This window comes from Sorex araneus, chromosome 2, assembly GCF_027595985.1.
Source record: "Sorex araneus isolate mSorAra2 chromosome 2, mSorAra2.pri, whole genome shotgun sequence".
Lineage (NCBI taxonomy): Eukaryota > Metazoa > Chordata > Mammalia > Eulipotyphla > Soricidae > Sorex > Sorex araneus.
This window is the reverse complement of record NC_073303.1, coordinates 361,673,977-361,695,169: the sequence shown is the minus strand read 5'-3', so window position 1 is coordinate 361,695,169 and position 21,193 is coordinate 361,673,977. Positions and strand designations below refer to the sequence as shown.

Sequence of the window (21,193 nt, the reverse complement as noted above, 5' to 3'; positions counted from 1 at the left end):
GGATTCTCAGTGGAGGCTTTGCCTAACAAGTACTCATACTCAGCAACGGACAGTTTACTTTCAAAGTGGCCCCTCTGAGAGATGGGGCACTGCAGCTTTAACAGCCGTTTCTAGGTTCCCAACCAGATCTCCCTTTTTTTATCATAAATTATCCAAAAAAGAAGCCACTCTAAATAATAAATTAAATATTACTTATAAAAAGTACGCCCCATACCCACCCACCCAAGCCCCCAAACAAGCTGACAACTCACAAAGTTCAGAATTGTCAGGTTTACCCTACAATAATAAAAAACAGCATTTCTCCTCCTCTCCAACATTCCTTTCTTGCATCTGAAAATACACTTTCAGCATACAGTAAGATCCCTTGGTCCATGCTTCTGTGATCATGATATCTTGCAGACTTTTGCTGTTGCTCTCCAACCAACAAAATATCAGAGGATGACAATGTACAAAGGCACTTCTCCAACTGAGAGCAGGAGAAGAAATCCTTCAGAGTGCAAGTAGAAGTCCATATAGAGTGAACATTATCCAATAGTGGCAACAGGAAGCCAAGAATAAGATTCATTTGCTGCTATGGACATGACATTTTCTTCTATAAATTCTCACTCACCCAGAAAGAGTCAGGCATTTCTTTTTAGAGTCAGTACTTTTGGAAGCAGGTATTGGATAGCAAGGTATATTTGAGGCATGGAACTGCATGTTTTTATTTTAATGGCCTCAAATCTCATATAAAACATCTCTCTATGATTCTCCAAAGTATCTAATGTAATTTTAAACGTTGGAATCAAGTGAAATTTTTCTGTAAAATATTAAAGTGATCTCGCAAAGTTACTGGAGAAATACAAATTATGGGTAAGATGATGCTCTGAAAGTGGATTTTATAAAAGAGGGAAATTGTAATTTGAATATTAGAACAACATCTGCAGCTCCATAAAGTTGGAGGCTCTGTCTTGTGTCTATACTTTTGAGCAGGCTAGGGTATTAACCTCTGGTCTTCAGACTGGTCTCCAGTTGCATGAAATAAACTCATTGTAGGAGAGAGAACAACATTCTCCACATATATTTTGAAGTTTAGATGACTTTTTGTTTTTTTCGCCCTTTAACCTTACCTAAAGCTAGGAAAATTTTGTTTTTCTTTCTCTTGTGGAGTAGAAACAGTTATTATAAAGCCATAAGAAGTATGATGCTAGTGTATACTTTTATCTAAAATGGTAAAGTCTTTAATGTTGACTTTTTTGTTGGAATTATAGTTTGTTACAGTCATTTGCCCACTGTATTTAAACAAAATCAGCATACCCATGTATCAAGAATGGATAAGTATTCTTAAGCAGAATCTGATGACTTTCATATGTACTTAGAGATTCTTCATAGGGAATGCCAATCAGTGTCAAACTTTCTGATCTTTATATATTGTTTAGAATGAGGCACTGTTGTTGGACAACACTACTTTTTTTTTTTTAGTTTTTACCAAGGCAGAGATTCTTCATAGGGAGTGCCAATCAGTGTCAAACTTTCTGATCTTTATATATTGTTTAGAATGAGGAACTGTTATTGGACAACACTACTTTTTTTTAGTTTTTACCAAGGCAGAAGACTTTACATACATTTCATTTTAAATAAATGAACAATTTTTTGCAAGAATAATGTTATGTCTAACTCTGACAGGTAGTCTTAATAGACTCACCATTTATATTCCTTGACTTGTTTTTTTCTGCATTGTTCAATAGTGCATTTTATAATACTGAATTGTAAGATTCTGTCCTTTAAATAGTCTAGAAATGTATAACTCTTTTACATAAAGAGGTAGGAATGATTAGTTTTTTGTTGAAAGTGAACTGTTCAGAAATATTTAAGTTTTGGCTAGACTATCATCCAAATATGCTTTATTCACCTTGGAAATAGCTATACTTTTGTGAGTTTAACAAATGCAAACTTTCCTAGAGGAAAACAATAGCTGTCTTTTCAGGATGAAATACCAGAGAAAAATACCAAACTTTTTTCAAGAGACACTCCTGTTTGACAGTTCACCATGATGCAAGGGAGTCCTGAGCATGCCCTGCCAAATTTTATTTTCTTCCTTTTCAGAGAGAAATTAGTCCTGGTGGCCAAGCTTCTGGTTGGCTGTCAGCATCACCCTATGGGATCCAGAGAGATTTATGAGCTTAAAGAGCCCTGTATGTAATGAACTAGGCTCACGGTTGGAACAAAATAGAGGCTATCTTGCAGTATTCACAGGCTTATTTTTGTCAAGAGATCAGGAGACTTGGAAATTAAAATTTAAAAATTACCTAGAAACAGAGGCAGTTTTACACATGTGAACCATTTGAATGGCTGGGGAGCAAAGTTGTATAGAAGTTGTGGTAAAGGCCATGCATACTAAAACCCTGGGGTAAATCACAGGGCGAAATTTAAATTTGAGAGAATGTAAATGGATTCTGCTCTATATGGAACTTAGCATGGGGCTAAAATTTATTAGCACTGCCAGTTATTATAATAAACCATTGATTTGTTTAAGGAAGCAAGTTTCAAGATCATGCAGCAGTGAGATATTTCACATTTTAAAAATGGCTGGATAACGCATATTTTCAATATTGTTTAAAAAAATTCTTTCCTAAAGTCACTGACTTTGAAGTCTCTATCATTTTGTAAAAAGATAAAGTTTTTTTTTTTGACTTGTGGAATATACTCTATAGATTGATGACTGACTTTGAAATCTGTGATTTGGGAGATGATAATCTGAGATTTCAGGATGTACTGCTTTGCATGTTAAATGCCTTCAAGAATGTTCCTTGTTTATGACCATCAGCAAAGGGAGACCATTCTATGACTTCCAGACGGTAAGGCTAACCTAATAAACTTTCCTGAAGTTAGGGATTATTTATGCAAAATTAATTTTCATGTTAAGAAATGCCTTGTTCCAGATCAGTGGAGGGTTATTTACCTAAGCACCCAGATGTTGGGCAAAAGTAATCTGCCCCGTAGAATAATGTCACAGAGTTTTACAGAAGGACTTCAAGAAAATCAGTGAATTGTTGAAGCACTCTTATTGAAGGAACTATTTCGCAAATGGACCGGACTTTTCTAATGAACCATTGAACAAGCCCTCTCTTTGACATCAGATTTCCTTCCCGACATAAAACTGTAAAAAAATAATCTGAATTATTACTTCTGTTACAGTGCCATTTTGCTCAAAATATTTCATTCAGGGATTCGTATATAATTACCCACCTAATAAAAGGAGCTATTAGGTTGTAAAGATCCTATCCCTTCCATGCTCTTTTAAAATTATGACCTACTCAAGCTTGAAATCAAAGGCAGAGCTGAAAGGAATAATTCAGCTGAAACTCCCTTATTGGGTTTTCAAGTCGCCTAACTGATAAATATGCAAACTAGCTCCCTTTTGGAGGTTCAGCTGCATAAACAGGGATTAACTCCAAATGCAGCAGAAAATTCAGAAACTAAAAGGGTGCACACAAAAATGGTCTTAACTTCACCTAGTTCCAAGCTGTAGATAAACATGGCAATAGAAGTTTAAAATTCTAGCTCACAATGAAGATGCGGCTTTGAAAAGCATCCACTGGATTTATGAGGCATCAAAAGTGTCAAGTGGCACCTTCCCCTTTTCCTCCCTGCTGTCTCTGGACAGGCATGGTATGGAAGATTCCTTTGGCAGTGGGCCTGATAATTGCAACTTAGCAATGCTGCCCCACTCTAAGGCAGCGAGGACCCTGTTAGTGGTGGAAGTGACCGCACTCAAGAGAAGGTGCTGTTTGAAGCTACCTTCTATTTTCTGTCTCTTCCCTGGGGCCTGCCGTTCCTAGGGAGCCTGCCATTTCCACAGAGAGTTCCAGGGAGGTTGGTGAGGAGTCCATGCGATACCTCAGGAAGGAACGGGGTGGAAGGGAACTCTCCTGCCAGACTCCTGACGGAGATGGCCTTGGTGAAGCTTTGAAATATCATCACAGTGTGGTATGGCACGAGAGCCACCCTAACTGAAAAGTATCCTATCGCAAGCATAAGCATAGAATTGTCTGGGAAGATTGCATATTGTGTCATCTTTCAGAAATGGACTGCATGGACTGCCCCTGGCCAAGTGCCGTCACCTGCAGTTTTAAGATCCTACTCTCCAGACATAAATGTTAACCAAGAGTGGATTTACAAATACTTGCTAAAATTGGTGAATTTTACAGCCCACTCGCTAATGTCCACCACTTGTGCAAGATAAATGACTGAGATACATAACCTAAGCAGTTGCTGTCTGTCTTTTGTTTACTGATTTACTTTTTTTTTTTTTGTGCTATCAAGAAAACATCCAATCCTTTGGTGCTATAGAGAGAGAAAAATTCCCATGGGTGCTGTTTAAAGTTGGAAACAAATTAGTGAGCTTGCTCTGATTTGCCATGGCATGGTACAGGCTTAAATAATGCACTTGCATTTTTGTTAGACTAGATCTACACATGAAGAAAACGACAAGTCTTGATGGAGGAAAACGTAAGCAATTGTTATGAGATTGTGGTCACTGCAGTGGCAAAGACCCAGGACTATTCTAGCAGCTTCTGCTTTGACATTGCAGTGAAGATGTATCTTTACTCTTGTTTAGGGACCCTATAATCATCACTGTAGATTTCCTGATGCCTGTGAAAGAAGGGATGCTTATTCTTTTTGTAGCTGCTTCAGGATCTTCTGTAACTGAGTGATCCCAATGTTGACCTGTACAGTGGTTAGAGTTCTTGGGCACAGGCGTGCTGTTTATGGAAAACGGGTATGCTGCAAAGTTCCTGGAAAATTCACCTCATCCATTCAGCATTATGTTAAAAGGCTGAGCCTGTTATGGCATTGAGTTGCTTCATTAGCCCTTCCAAACTTGCCATTTGTTCACTCAGATCATCCTGTTCATAGACCTAAAGAGAGAAGGAGATCAAAGAGTCAGTAGAAGGAACTATCAATGTGTTTCTTTTATTTTTTTAAAATTTTATTGAATCAACCCAAGTGCCTTAGAACAGATGACTGGTTAAAGAAACTTTGGTACATCTATACAATGGAATACTATGCAACTATTAGGAGAGATAAAGTCAATATGTTTCTTTGTGAAGGTGAGGCTCCTGTCTGAGTGCTTCACTCTAGACTCTCAACCAAAACGGTGGTCACATAGTAGAGCTACTGAGTTCTGAATATAATAATGAATAAAGATACTAGCAATAAAGCATAGGTGATGATTAGTAATTACATATGGTTTTACCAGTTTCATCCCTGCAACAAGGAAAGGACTTGAAGTTCAAGGACTTGAGGGTTTCAAATCAAATTCTATCAATCACTGGCTATTTTGATTGTGGAGGTAGTTATCTCCAAAGAAAGTTAATGTCCTTGATATAGTTATTATAAAATGACGACGATTTTTATGGCGGGGGGGGAGAGTTGGGGCATGGTGTGGAGACAGAGTTGTGGAGGCATCTATTTCCTAGGTTACTCTGAGCATCCTGTTTCAGAAGCACCTATTAGTGTTCAATATATGATGCACATAATGTATGTGTATATATATATATATATAGTATTCTTTGGGTTTTTTGATATTTGGGTTTTCTTTTTTTGGACACACCTAGCTGTGTCAGGGCTTGCTCCTAGTTCTGTGCTCAGGGATCACTTCTAGCACTAATCAGGATATGATGTGCATGCCAGGGATTGAGCCTGGGTCAACCACATGAAAACTTTATGCCCTTTTCTAATCCTCCAGTCTCATGTGGTACATATTTATTACATTACTCCTTTCCTGTCCACATGCCACTCTTTGGGATAGAAACAGAACCAATTTTATTTTGTATATATTTTTTGTTACTCTGCATGGGCACATTTTCCCTTTTCTTCTTCCTTCCTTCCTTCTTTCCTTCCTTCCTTCCTTCCTTCCTTCCTTCCTTCCTTCCTTCCTTCCTTCCTTCCTTCCTTCCTCCCTCCCTCCCTCCCTCCCTCCCTCCCTCCCTCCCTCCCTTCCTTCCTTCCTTCCTTCCTCTTTCCTTCCTTCCTTTCTTTCTTTCTTTCTTTCTTTCTTTCTTTCTTTCTTTCTTTCTTTCTTTCTTTCTTTCTTTCTTTCGGAGAGGGTGTGCAGTAGTTTAGTGGCTTTTCCTTGACTGGTTAAAGGCCTGGGGATTTTGAATACTTAGTGTATAGAAACATTTTCATTCTAAAGAGGAACTGGATGTGTGTATAAGTGTAAAGGGGATGATTTTATAACACAATTTGGTGGATAAAGTGAAAATGTTGAACTCAGAAATCTTAGTGAACACACTTGTTATAAGTTTTACTGTGTGATACTAGGATCACATCATTAGTAATCCTAGATTATTAATTATCACAGACCTAGGACACTAAGTTCAAGATACTTGATCTAATAGGAAGGACTTGAAGTATGTCACTCCCTTCCTTTCGCCCTCCCTCCCTTCCTTCCTTCCTCCCTCCCTCCCTCCCTTCTTCCTTCCTCCCTCCCTCCCTCCATTCCTTCCTTCCCCCTCCCTCCCTCCCTCCCTCCCTCCCTTCTTCCCTCCCTCCCTCCCTCCCTCCTTCCTTCCCTCCTTCCTTCCCTCCCTCCCTCCCTCCCTCCCTCCTTCCTTCCTCCCTTCCTTCCTCCCTTCCTTCCTCCTTCCCTTCCCTCCTTCCTTCCCTCCCTCCCTCCTTCCTTCCTTCCCTCCTTCCTTCCCTCCCTCCCTCCCTCCCTCCTTCCTTCCTTCCTTCCTTCCTTCCTTCCTTCCTTCCTTCCTTCCTTCCTTCCTTCCTTCCTTCCCTCCCTCCCTCCCTCCTTCCTTCCCTCCCTCCCTCCCTCCTTCCTTCCCTCATTCCCTCCCTCCCTCCCTCCCTCCCTCCCTCCCTCCCTCCCTCCCTCCCTCCCTCCCTCCCTCCCTCCTTCCTTCCTTCCTTCCTTCCTTCCTTCCTTCCTTCCTTCCTTCCTTCCTTCCTTCCTTCCCTCCCTCCCTCCCTCTCTCCTTCCTTCCCTCCCTCCCTCCCTCCCTCCCTCCTTCCTTCCTTCCTTCCTTCCTTCCTTCCTTCCTTCCTTCCTTCCTTCCTTCCTTCCTTCCTTCCTTCCTTCCCTCCCTCCCTCCCTCCTTCCTTCCCTCCTTCCCTCCCTCCCTCCCTCCCTCCTTCCTTCCTTCCTTCCTTCCTTCCTTCCTTCCTTCCTTCCTTCCTTCCTTCCTTCCTTCCTTCCTTCCTTCCTCCCTTCCTTTTTCCTTCCTTCCTCCCTTCCTTCCTCCCTTCCTTCCTCCCTTCTTCCCTTCCCTCCTTCCTTCCCTCCCTCCCTCCTTCCTTCCTTCCTTCCTTCCTTCCTTCCTTCCTTCCTTCCTTCCTTCCTTCCTTCCTTCCTCCCTTCCTTCCTCCCTTCCTTTTTCCTTCCCTCCTTCCTTCCTTCCTCCCTCCTTCCCTTCCCTCCTTCCCTTCCCTCCTTCCATTTCCTCCTTCCTTCCTTCCTTCCTTCCTTCCTTCCTTCCTTCCTTCCTTCCTTCCTTCCTTCCTTCCTTCCTTCCTTCCTTCCTTCCTTCCTTCCTTCCTTCCTTCCTTCCTTTCTTTCACACCCAGTGGTGCTCAGAGCTTATTTCCAGTGGGACTCAGGGATCACTCCCTATGATGCTTAGGGGACCATATAGGGTACTGGTAATTGAATCCAAATAATTTTTTTGCAAGACAAGAACCCTGCCCATTGTACATTTGCTCTGACATCATTGAAGTATATTTTTATTCCAGACACAACTTTCTATAATGTCCTTACATTGGCTGGATCCTCTGTTGGTTTGTGGCTTTCCTCAGATACTTCAGGGGCTGTTGGTACAGAGACAGGAAGCAAAGGAGACCTTGCCTTTCCAGCTAAGCCAAGAGAGGCTGTTTTAACGTGAGTCTTGGGAAGAGTAGGCCCTGAAATAGAAAATAAGGGAGTGAGGAATGTAATGTATAAAACATTCTGGGGAATAATCTCTCAAGCATGTAAGCCAACTCCAGTGGTTTGGCATTGATTTTAGGTTATTGTTCATTCTGTAGTATAGAGATGAATTCTGACACAATGAATGAGCTCATTTTATTTCTCCTGAATGGAAGACAAATTCTGATTAGGCCTCTCCAGATGAAGCTCCACCAGTCGTAAGTAATTTCAAGTGGATTCCAAATCATTCTGTGAAAGGTTTCCTGGGAGCTCCAAACTCTTCATCACACCCTAGAAAGTGTCAGGTGAGATCATCTGGCCCCATCCTTAGATTTGGACCATAAATCCCTATGCTAAGCCACCTAAATGAAATCAAAATTGTATGAGTATTAAGAATATTTTAGCACCTGAAAGATATGATTGCTCTGCTTTACAAATTAGTATATTAGACATTGTAGTAAATTTAAAAATGTCTTGATAGTTAACCTGACATTCTTCTCATTAAGTCTTTTGGGAAAACAATAATATTCTATCCTAACTAGAATAGCTTCATATGCTAAAATACTTTCTAATACTGATGTAAATTGTGTGAGGAACTGCTGAATTTCTACTAGGTGACATTTCTGTCTATTATACACAGTGGTTACCTTTTATTATGGGGTCTGAAATTGTCTTACATCTTGTGGTTGGCTTATAACTTTGTCTCTACAGTTTACAATACACATCAGGGTTTATGGAATCAGCTAGTATATTACACATCTACAGACTTTTGTCATTTTTAACATTTTAACCAAGACCTCAGCATAAGCTATATGGAAAGAAGACATGGATGAAATATATGAAATAAGACATGGAAATACATTTGCCAGTTATTTTCTAATATCAGTGATGACATTTGAGCTTGAATAATCTTAATATCTTACTTTATATTTGGGGTAAGAAGCTGTTTTCATAATTCTTTAGAAAACATAATTCTGTTTACTAAAACTCAAAAGTTATTCTACCATCAAAGAACATTATTCAAAGAAGAATAACGAAGACAACTTAAGAAAGCGAGTGATTAGCTATATATTAGGCAACGGTAAATGATAAATTCTAATAAAAGCACCATTTTCTATCCAAGACCAAACATATAATTCTTTTTTTCATTTGCACTATTTTTACTCCTCTATTATTTTGAGATCAAAATCTGCAGTTGAGATGATTTATCACTAGAGGGTGATCTTAAGTTTTTGGTAGCTCAGATGAGAAGAAAAAGATAAGAGAAATATGAATAATTTTCCTTGAAGGAAAATAACGTTTTCTAATTGCCTACTAAGCTTCAGGTCTATGCTGAGCCTTTAGTTCATTTTTGGCAAAACAGAAGTGGGAACAAATGAAGGATTTATTATTATTCTAATCTGCATTCAGGTGCTAGAAAGCTCAGCTATATACTAACCATGTAATCCTTTGTTCCACTAACTTAACTTCCCTTGCCTGTTTATCTGTAAAGCGAGAGCAATAATCATCTGTGAGGATTAAATAATATTATAGATTTAAAGTACTTGATACCTATAGCCTTTTCAAATAGGCCTTAGTTATTATTATTATATATTATTAGTACTAAATTATTAAAACAATTCTAAGTATTATTTTCACTTGCACTTGATGACACCAAAATAGAAATTAGTTTCTGCAGTTAGCACATTTAGAAAAGGGCAGACAGCATAGGAGTTTGCATCAAGCTTTAAGTCTACTGAGGAAATTAAGATTTCATCATTAATATAATGAGTTAGTTTATTTAATGGGGTTTTCTTTGGTTTTGAGTTTTGAGGACACATGTGGCAGTACCCAGGCCTTATTCCTGGTGCTAGGGCCCTTATAAGGTGTCAGTGTTCAAATCAAAGTTGGTCACATTTAAATCAAGTACCATACCCTCTCAACTAACTCTCTACCTTTAAGTGAGTTTTTAAAGAAGCAGTATTACAAAACAACAGCAACAACCACAACAAAAACCCTAGTTCATAGTAACTTTAGGGTAGAAAGTTATCATGGTTTGCCATATTGAATCACATTATAATATAAAGAGAAAAGACAAAACCCTTAGTAAATTTCAGCATTCATTTAAATGACATTTAAACTCCAACAATAACTTAAATGAGTTTTATCACTGTTTTGACTTATTTGTTGTCTAGCTTTACATATAGTATTCGCTCTAAAAGTATTTTATGACAGTTTATTACCCACTCAGAATCCTAAGATTTGGGTAAGTCTTTTATATTGTCTGAAACACTTATTTTACTGTAGTAAGATGCAGGTATGCCTACAGAATACCATTATTCATACTAACAGAAATAGAGCCATTATAATAATTGATTTTCTTGAGTGTACAGGCAACGTTACACATTCCAAAGCTAATGACTGTTGAACAATGTACAAGACACTACACTTTACAAAAGGAACTGAGGACATTGTTTGGGTTCAAAGACCACACAGTGTGTTAAAACCTAAAATGACTGCCTTTTCTCTAGTATTCACAGATTCAAACAAATTTCAAGTGTTAGAACCTCCAGGGCTCTTGGAGTTCATCTAGTGCCCTTCACTTTATTTTGCTGAAACGAATACTGAGGTCCCCGAAGATCAAGAATTCAAGGTAGAATTTATTTCAAGAAGAGTCCAGTCCAGGTGAAGAATTCAAACAGTCTCAGAGGTCATTATTAGCACAGTTTGGTGTTCTAAGTGGTTTTATTTTTCTTTCTCCTTTACCTGAATTGAGAGTTAAGAAAGAATTTTGAGGAAAATTTCCTAGGAGGGATTTATCAACAACCAATAAGACAACTTTGGTCTCAAAATTGCCTGGTAGTAAAGGAGATCAAATGTTTTAAAACAGAAGACATCCTGTGTTGGAAAGCTGAAACCCAGGTCCCTAGGTGTGCATTAATACCATCTCTGTGCTATTTGTATTTGAGTAGATGTATGAGTAAATGCAGTAGACAAATATAAATTACAACTACTCAGATACAATTGCTCAAGTACAAAGTTGAGTATTGATGCCCCAAATACAAATTAAGTAATGTGAGACTCAGATAACTTAAAATTGGGCACTGGTAAAGCCTGTGTCTTTAGGTGTTCACCAAATATACCCTTTCCCTCCCCATGTATTTGTAGTTTGCCATCTGTTACCTCTATTACCGGCCCCAGTCTTGATTTTTCACTTTGCATATGCTTCCATGGGACCAAGAAAAGAGCCTTAATTCCATCACCTCATACTGGAGATTTTACTACCAACCTTCTCAGAAAGCTCAATTCCGAATCTACTAATTTTTTACAGCATTCATACTGAGCAAATATTTTTCTATAAAAAAAACACAAACAGTCTTGTTTTTGCCCTGTTTTGGAGCCACACATAAGTGGAGCTCAGGGTTTATTCCTGGCTCTGAGCTCAAGAGATCACTCCTGGCCACGCTCAGGGGAATATATGAAGTGCTGGGGATAGATCCCAGGTTGACTGCATGCAAGGCAAAGCACTCTACCTGCTGTACTATGGCTCCAGCCCCTAAAATAACCAGAGTTGTGGTATGTTCACACAAGAGAGCAGTTTAATCACCGGGCATTTGGATTCATATGGGATATCCAGGGGCTTGGTTTAATCTGAAGAAGGTAGTTGGAAGCAGTTTGTTATCTCTCTCCTACTGATATATTACTGTTGGGAGACCAGTTATAGTGGGTTCATTCTTTCATACTGAACCTTTTTAGAGATCACTGCAGATGAAATTCTGCCCCTCTCCCTCACTTGCTGTAGTCATTTTAGAGTTACCCTCACACATACCAGCTTTTATCTTGTAACCCTGCTTTTCTCACTCACGTCCCCAGTCTTCGGACTTTCTCCATAATGGGCTGCCTTGTCAAGATAGTGTTTGCCTGCCCAGTGGTGTTCTGATACACTGGAAGAGAGCCCTAATCTTAACTTCCCAAAAAAACTCATGGAACATCAACAATTAGAAAAAAAGCAGAATATTAAACTCCTGTTCTTCAATGTCAAGAAATGACAGATTTTAAATAGTTGTTCTTTTTAATTATTATTTTTTAGCATCTAGGGAACAGCCTACGGAGAAGGTTAAATTTATAATTGGTCTAAACATAAATAATGTCAATGACACTTTTATGAGTTCTACTGAAGCAGCATATCAAAACAAAAAGAAAAGAAACAATGTTTTCCATGGCTTCCAGATGCTATGTTAATATAATTTTTACCTGACAGTTGACATCCTTTGTGATTTTCCCCTAGATATAAAGAACTTTCAGAGTGAAATAAAGGAAGCCATATCCTTTCAGAGGGGAACATGAGCAGCAGGATGTGAGAAGAATGGCTAGACCAGTGTATGGAAAACCAGAAAGTCTCCCTGGATTTATAGATAATCTTTGAGACACGAGGGCTTCCCGGTCCCCCAGCCAAGATGACCTACCTGACAAAAAATTGTTGATCATTATATTATTTACTTCTTCCCCCCCAGGAGTGTTAAATGTGTATTATCTATACAAAGAGTATACAGCAGAAAAACAGAATGGGGATTTAGATAAATATATAAATATTCCAGACAAAAAATTGTTGGTTATTATATTATTTACTTCCTTCCCCCTCCCCAGGAGTGTTAAATGTGTGTTATCTATACAAAGAGTATACAGCAGAAAAACAAAATGGGGATTTAGATAAATATATAAATATTCCAAAATATTTCTCATCAGAGACTTAGAATATGATCTTCCCTAGTTTTGTGACTTTGAACCAAAAGAGCCTAAATTATTTGGGTATTAGTTTATCTATCTCTAAATCCACATCTATTTCTAAATCTACATTTTAAAATGTTACACAATTTCATTTCTAATCCAGTAATTAACTTTAGACAAGTAAGGAGAATATAGCTCTTCTACCCATGCTTATACTTATATTTGAATTTTGTTGCTCTCCATAAGATTTAGGAAGCATTAGTTAACCCATTGGCAAAAATAAATTCAAAACAATCATTCCTAGCATGTGAACCCTTATCCTCTAAATTACAATAGGATTTTAAATAGCTGCTTTCTAAAAGATGTGTTCTATCATTTTTGTATTTTAATATTATTAATGCAAGCTATAATAAGCAGGGCTTTTTTTAATTTCAAACTAATGACAATTCAACTAAATGAATTCATATTAAATTACTATGAGTATTACATCTTAAGCCACCTAAGATTAATTGAAAAAATTAGATTTACAAATGTTTTAATCTGGAATCTAAAGATTTCCCTCTCTCCAGGGTGCACGTTGAAGAAGTATTTCAGGCGACCCTTAGGTGGAACGCGTGATGTTGATATGCTAAATGAATGGATTTACCCTGATACACAACTAATTAAGTGAGTATCACTTTGGTTTTAATGTTATTTTCCTCAGCAGGAACCTGGGAGCGGGGAGAAACAAATGCTAGCAGAGTTCTGAGTGGGGCCAGCAGTATGCATCAGGTGGAGAAGAGCTGCCTCAGCAGGAATCGACTGTTTTAAGCTTTATTTTCACAATGCAGTTATTAAACATTTCATTTGCTCATTAGGTACATAATATATGGCTGCCAGGTGCAGACTCCTGCCAGCGTCGCCCTGCAGAGGGTTCTCCCCAGTAAAATGATTCTTGGTGAGAAGTGTTAGATTAAACGGCAGCAGGAAGAGAGGGAACAGCTCACCTGGGTCAGATCAGAGGGCAGTGGGTAGCACGATTTTGATTCCAGTATTCATTTCCATATCCGGGCTCACTGTGGCTTTTTTTTTCTGTTTTTTTGGGTCACACCCGGTGATGCTCTGGGGTTACTCCTGGATCAGCACTCAGAAATTACTCCTAGTGGTGCTCAGGGGACCCTACGGGATGCTGGGAATCCAATCCCGGTTCACCGCGTGCAAGAGAAAGCCCTCCCCGCCGTGCTACCGCGCCAGCCCCTCACTACGCCTTACTTCCTACCTTTTTCACTCCTTCTCCCTTAACAGTCGAGTTCAAATAGGTGACTTGAAAGAGCTCTGGATGGATTCTCATCTCCCCCTTGGCTCTAACCCATTCTCTGAGACTGCTAAAATTGTCCGTGGGGGGGCTGGAGCAATAGCACAGCGGGTAGGGCGTTTGCCTTGCACGCGTCTAACCCGGGTTCGATTCCCAGCATCCCAAATGGTCCCCTGAGCACAGCCAGCGGTAATTCCTGTGCATCGCCGGGTGTGACCCAAAAAGCAAAAATAAATTTAAAATTGTTGGTGTAGTCTCTCTTGTTTTTGTTTTTATGTTGGGAAATGATGACGACTTAAGGGGTGAAAAAGAATCACTCCAGGGCGAGTGAGCGTCTCTCTTGTCAGCACCTGGCTGACATCAGACTTTGTGGAATTTTTCCTGGACTAAAGCCTGAGATAGAAAAAGGCAATTAAAAGAGCTGCAGAAGCTGTGTACTCAATTCTGCTAGTCCTGAAGCTTCCTGATTTAGAAACTCCAGGGAGTAAGAATAGTTCCAGGAAAGTCATCAGTGATCATTAAACTTACCACAATGGTTCTTTTTCTACCCATTCTCTGAGTGATTTTCAGCGGTTCCCAGACTACCCTGTAATAAAATAGCTAAACAAAGCAAAGCAACTACCAAATCAGAGCTACACACGTCTGTAATTCATTGGGAGGATCCCATAAATAAGATTTAAAATGTCAGTTCCATGTTATTTCCAATATAATTTAAAGCAGTCTAATTTTCTCGGTACGTTCTTTTGCATGTAATGTCAAATCCAGGAGAAGACCTTTTTAGTTAATTTTATGAATGCCACATATCATTTTTGGTTAGTTATAAAGGAGGTATTTGTATCATCTGTCAAAAACTTATCATTTTCCTTCCTAACCTGTTTTGCAACAAGGGAGAACAGGTTTGAGCTCTTCATTGATATAAAAATAATAAAACTATGTATGTTTTGTGTTGTCAGGAAGAAAACTGTCAAGTTTATTCCTCATGGAAAGTAGACATAAAAATGCCTCTTTCATCCTTTTTTCCCCCTGGTATCCAAGTGATTAAACTTCAGAGAAACTACATTGTTAATTCATAAAGAAGCAAGAAGGCTGTCTAAAGTTCTCATGTTTCATGAAAATATCAAAATGTGTGAAAACAATGCAGAAACTCAGATAACAGTTTTGCATAGCTTTTGTAATTATATACTCTGTAGAATGCAATAATGGCTCATATTCATACTCATTACTTTGTAATAAATCATATTTCTGGTAAATATTTCATAAGAAATACAAATATAGTAATTTTCATTTCAAAACCAATATATTTTATACTGTCAGAGAAATTTTCTTTAGACAGGGAATCTGATTGCTATGCAAGATTCTGTTTTATATAAAAATCTTGATTACTCTTGACCAGATTTGTTAATATTCTGATACATCAATTTTAAAAATCTTATTTAATTTTTATTTGTTTGTCATTTGTTGGAGGGGGGTGACCCACCAGTCTTCAAGGCTTACTCCTGGCTCTACCCTCAGTGATCATTCCTGGTGGTACTCAGGGGATCACAAGTGGTGCTGGGGGTTGAACCACGGTCATGTGCAAGGCTACTACCTTTAACCCGTGTTCTATCTCTTTGGCTTCTGATTTCATTCTTTACTATAAAGCATCAAACCACACACACACACTCACACAGGCATACATGCACTCACACAGGCACTTACACAAAGGCCAGAAATAGATGATAACTGTGACCACAGAGTAACTTCTATATCTCATTTCAGAATCGGTACACTAATAATTTAATCTAGTCTGTTCCAAATTTTACACACATACCTCTGAGACTGACTAAAGCAGAATAAAAAAAGATTTTTGGGTGGATGGCTCCCAAGCAATGCTCAGGAGACTTGGTGTCACTCCTGACAAGAGTCCGCTGACCACGTTTCCAGAGGTGCCCCTTCAGCCCAGTGGTGCTGGGAGCCACGCCTAGAGATGCTTCGGGTTTGTAGGGCCACACCTGCCAATGCTCAGTAATCAAACTTAGGTGCTTGAGCATGCAAAGTATGAAGCCCTGACCACTGCGCTACCTCCCCAGCCCAGTAAATAATATGTTTACAGTTTACAGAACAATAATCTTTTCAAAGCTCAGCAGAACTTAGTGTGGCGTGCTCATTCTAATTGTTGAATCATTCTCAATAGTACTTGTGAAACCCCATCTCCAGTCCCACCCTGATGAAGATGTGTACTGTGGGGAAAATGAGTCAAGCAGCATTGCCATTTTCTCCACTGATCATTGTCTTTCATGTATTTCGCTGCCTTTCATCTAAAAGGTGGTCCACACTTGCACCCCATCTACTTATTTATTCGCCATGGCTCTCTCAGCCACCTGGCTTTTGCCCTCACCAATCTATCGAAATGTCAGGTGTAAAGGTCATAAATATGCTCATAATTTTTCAGTCTAATGGGTCTCTGCCCTGTAAGCCTCTCCATGGGATTTATTAGTTTTATGTTTCAGTTCAAAGATTCATAGCAATATATTTGGAATCAGGATGCTTTTACAAATGATTTTGTACAAGTATTATAGTTGAATTATTTTTCCTCTTAGGATTATATAGCTGAATCAATGGTATATCCCAAAGACAAAGACACCTTTATGTACTTTATATAGACATGGGTAAAGTGAACTGATATTGTAGTTTCCTTGGAGATGCCACAAAACTCAAGATGATGGGTAGATAAACAAGTATGTAAAGAACTAAGAGAAACATTACTTAAAGACTTTGGGAAGTGAATATATGGGAAAATGCTGTAAAGTTTTCTGTAGCACTTGAGGTTTTTCATTTGTTTATTTTTTAGGTTTTGAGCCATACTCTGCAATGTACAGGAGTTAGTCCTGACTCTGCACTCAGGAATTACTCTTGGGAATACTAGGGGAACCATGTGGGATAGAGGATTGATCTGGGTCAGTATGCAAGGCAAATATCCTACTGCCTATACTACCCATTCGGCCCCAGTAGTTAGTATTTTTATAATAAACCTTAAGAGAAAAAACACTCTGGAATTTCTGAGTCAAAGAAATAGCATATGTAAACCCAGCATTTCCACAGATGTTCGCTCCTGGTCTAATGGAAAGTTATATTTTTATGTTTTTCTATTTCTAGTACTTGTTTACTGCCTCATAAAGTTTAGATCTACCTTAAATTCCAGTCATTTCCAACTCTTTTCCTAGGAGTTATCATCTAATTATTTCCACTTCAGTTTATATTTTTCACGGAAAAATAAAATTTTTCTCAGAAATGATTTGCCATTTCTGACTTCCCTCTTTTTTTCCCATATACGTTGTATAATTCCAGTAGGATCTCTCATTGCTCCTTCATGTTCAACACACTTCTCCATTTCTCCTATTCTTACACTTATTTAAGGAACAACTCTTTTCTGTTTGTTTGTTTGTTTGTTTGCTTATAATGATGTTCCTAAAGACACAGATTTAAAACAACTCACCTTGGAACTCATCTCCTTCACCCTTCAAATCAAATTAACTCCTCCACTCTTCCAACTGTCTCTTCTATCTATTTTCATGTCATCAATCTGCATCACACACATTCTGTCTCAATCTTGATTTACCATTTGATCCTCCCAAATTATTGCTGTTTCCATTCATCGTTCTCTGCCCTTTTTCAGCTTGTTATTTTGCAGTTGCTCTTGGAATCATCCTCTAAACGAGATTGCTTTACTTATAGATACAGAAAAAAAAAATCTTACATTTTCCCATCTCTGGTACGTTCTTTTCCCCTTTCCTTCGCTCTCTGTACATTTTTGATTCACCAGCAGTTGAGAAAAGAGAATAAATATTATAGTAATGCAGAGCTAGTCTTATTCCGTTCCCGCTCTTTAGTAACTTTAACCTTGGAGATGTTATTCAATTCTTCCATTCCATACAAAATGACATGGCCTACTTTCACAGATGATGTGGGATTTATGGACAAGATTTATGCAAAATGGCATTCTTCTCGGTTCTTAGTTTAGAGCTTACATAGAATCGGCAGCCGATAAACATTTATGTATTATAAGATGATTTCTATTTTACTCTGAGCTATCCAGAAATGCAATTTCCTGAGAACAGTTCATTCTCCAAAGATACTACTTAATTGAGATTTTATTCTTCTTTATTTGCGGTGAAACTTAATGTCAATGAAAAATTCTGACTAATCCTAGCTATGTGGTCCTAAAAGATCTCTCAAGCCCACATGAGGAAAATTATTTATGAGGTAAATATGTTTCTATGCAATGTTTTATAAACTATTCAATATTCAACACTTTCTGCAGCATGGAGTTTCTGAATATTTTATATCTGTAAAATGATTAGGAGCTAGTTTTGAAAAATAGGCTGTAAGATATCATGCACTTATTTAAATATAAGTGCATATTACTTTTGGTATTTGATAACTACATAGGCATTTTAAATTTCTGTTGAGAAGTATAACTTTCTCCAGTTGATAAGTTGGACCTATTTAAGTATAAAAATGTATATTAAACTAATTCTACATACATATTTGGAAAGAAAACTGAAGAAGTGTTACAAAATAGAAACTAATGAAATTATAAATAATACATAAGGAACATGAAATAAATTTTTTAATTTTCTTTTCCTCCTGTGAATGCATAATTTGATATATTAGGTCATGACTATAAATTTTAAAGAACATTAGAATACCTCTAGAAAATTATTGCAATGTATACACTTCCATTTTAAGGGAAATGTCAAAATATGTCAAGTGCCTATTATTTGTGACACTGCTAGTTACAAAATTATTGTCCTTTTATGTAGATGCATAATATAGTTATTCAGGAAATTAGACCTTGTATTTAGAAATTGTTGCACTAACATTTAAATAAGTGAATTATTTAATCTTTTTCCATCCCAAAGTTTCTCATGAGTAAACTGGGAGAAGTTATACATTTCTCTTGATATTTCTATAAATATTAAGTGAGGCAGTAAAGTTACAGTCAAGTGCTTGCTAGTGATAATTATTAGCAATAAAGTTAAGAAACATTATCACCTTGGTTAGAATTAGTTTGTTTCTTCTTGTGTATGTATGGGAGACCATACTTATTAGGCTTTTTTTTTACACTGAAGGTTTATTAAAAATTGGTATTTATTTTGATATTAAGTATTAGTCTGGAAAGATATATCATGTTCTTGTGGATAATAAGTAACATACTTCAGATTTAATCAGATTTAAGAGATGAAAGCACAGATTTCATGGTATTACTAGTGGCAGGGCTCGGGACGTTTAAGACACCTTACTGACTACATATCTATGGCCCTTCATTTTTGCAGTTTCACTGGAGTTCGGCAAGTGTTCAGCTCCCCTCAGATCTGGTAGCTTAATTTCACTTTTAGAAATAATCTTCAGTAACTAGGGAGAACTAAAACAGACTTTGTGTTTACATTCCACCAATGAGCATAACATCAGAGTGATGACAAAATAACAAGTTATATGACCCTTCACTTGTGATAATAAATAATTTGATTCTACTGAAAGTTATCAAGCATTCCGTGAGAATATGCACACACACAGACACAGAGAGAGAGAGAGAGAGAGAGAGAGAGAGAGAAAGAGATGAACTTAATTTCATGAGTTTCCAATTGTACAAGTTCTTCCATGAACTCCCAATAAAGAACACAGTATCTGACCTAGACCCTCACTATCCCAAGTGGCTGCAGTTAGCACCACCTGGAATAATCTTGGAAACAAAGACTCTCCAGTCTTCCGAAAGATCCACTAACTCAGAACCTGCATTTTATCGAGATATATAGGTGTGTCTTAGGCATTTAAAAATTGAAAAGCTGTTTGACACAGCCATGTTTGTGGCAAGTTTAGAATTTAAGAAATGAAAAACCTGTCAAATTACATTTAGGAAAGAATCACTATAGTATTATTAACAAAAGTAAAATCCATTTGGATATGAGAAGAAAAAAAGATGTCAAGAACGTTTTTCTTGAGTTAAGTGAGAAACAAGCTATTTCCCTCCCCTTTCTAACAGCTCCCTTCCTGCTCCTCATTTCTTACTCTAGTCCTCCTCTCCTTTTTACAGGTTCACAGAAAGAGTCACAGCTGGGGACTGGAAGATTCCATAGGCTTTAGTCACATTAAATTGGCTCACAGTGAGAAGCAATTCAGGAGATGTAGTGTTTATAACCCAGAGGAAGCCAAGCATGTCACAGCCATGTCCGTATACCTATTGATTGTAAATCCTGCCTGGGTTTGAGGAAGGGATATTAATATTAATAAGTGGAGATACATATTAAGAACTTGTGGAAAAATGCTAATTCATGTTTCATCATTTAAAAGGGTTAGAGCGAGAGAGCCTCCTGGTTGTGGAATGACTTTTATGATTTGAGGGCAACATCTGTTCACATGGAAGAGCCCATATATCACTTTAGACTCAGAAAATAATAACAATACGTATATTGTTCTGAGCATGCATGCTCGTCTCCTCACAGGTCTCTTTCTTCCGTCTTTCATACATGGCCTTTTCTCCTGCATAGTATGTGTCAACATTCAAGAGTTCAGTATTGTTTTGCCATCCATTGAGTCATCAAAAGGTACTTTCCAACCTCCTCCTAAATGATCTCATTGCTTCTTAAAGTCTCATGGGCCTACTTTATCAGGCAACGTGTTCTCAACCTACTCTAATCTGGATTCAGTACTAACCTTTTTAAATGAGCATAATTCATATTTTTGTGTGTGGTTTCCTTGAAGGAACTGAAACAAACCATTTTTATTCATTTTATTTTTTCCTTATGTTTTGAAGTATTACAGATTTTATTTGGAGGTTTTGAAGGTTTGAGGAGGCGGAGTGGGGAGAGGAGGGGCAGAGAGGTGGGAGAGAGAGGGACAGAGAGGGAGAGAGAGAAATAGAGAGAAAGAAAACAAGGGCTTCTCCAGCGTGGAGAGGGGGCACCAAAACACATCCCAGCACGAGATATGAAAGCATGAAAGTCCACATCTCAGTAGGGGATGGAGATGTGGGCAGCACATGTACTCAGGCACCACCTATGCTTGGCTGCACAGGGGTACAGGCAGTCTATGGGCTTGGGCGTATATGTGCACCAACAAAGCAGTTTTAAACTAGACTTTATTTTTTAATGTGTATTTGTGGAACATTGAAGCATAGTGAGGTTAAACAACTTAATGAAGGCTAACCCCGGCCAATAAGCCGGGCCCCCGTGGGGTTTATTTCCCACCAGGAAGTGCTCTTTCAGTCATATTTTGCACCTGCCAGGAGACCTGGAAGGCCTGGTGGAATTCTCCTA

The 21,193-nt window shown here is 38.2% G+C and overlaps 1 protein-coding gene across 1 annotated transcript in view; it reads right to left on the bottom strand.

Moving 5' to 3' along the window:
* Positions 1-234: 234 nt before the first annotated feature.
* The window catches only part of DCC (DCC netrin 1 receptor), a 1,194,095-nt gene continuing 1,173,136 nt past the window's right edge, over positions 235-21,193 (bottom strand). The window contains exons 28-29 of the mRNA XM_055127868.1: positions 7,751-7,893; positions 235-4,901 (exon numbers count right to left, since the gene is read on the bottom strand). Of these exons, the coding sequence (XP_054983843.1) occupies positions 4,812-4,901; positions 7,751-7,893 (233 nt within the window). The 3' untranslated portion in view covers positions 235-4,811. The remainder of the gene's footprint in view (positions 4,902-7,750; positions 7,894-21,193) is intronic.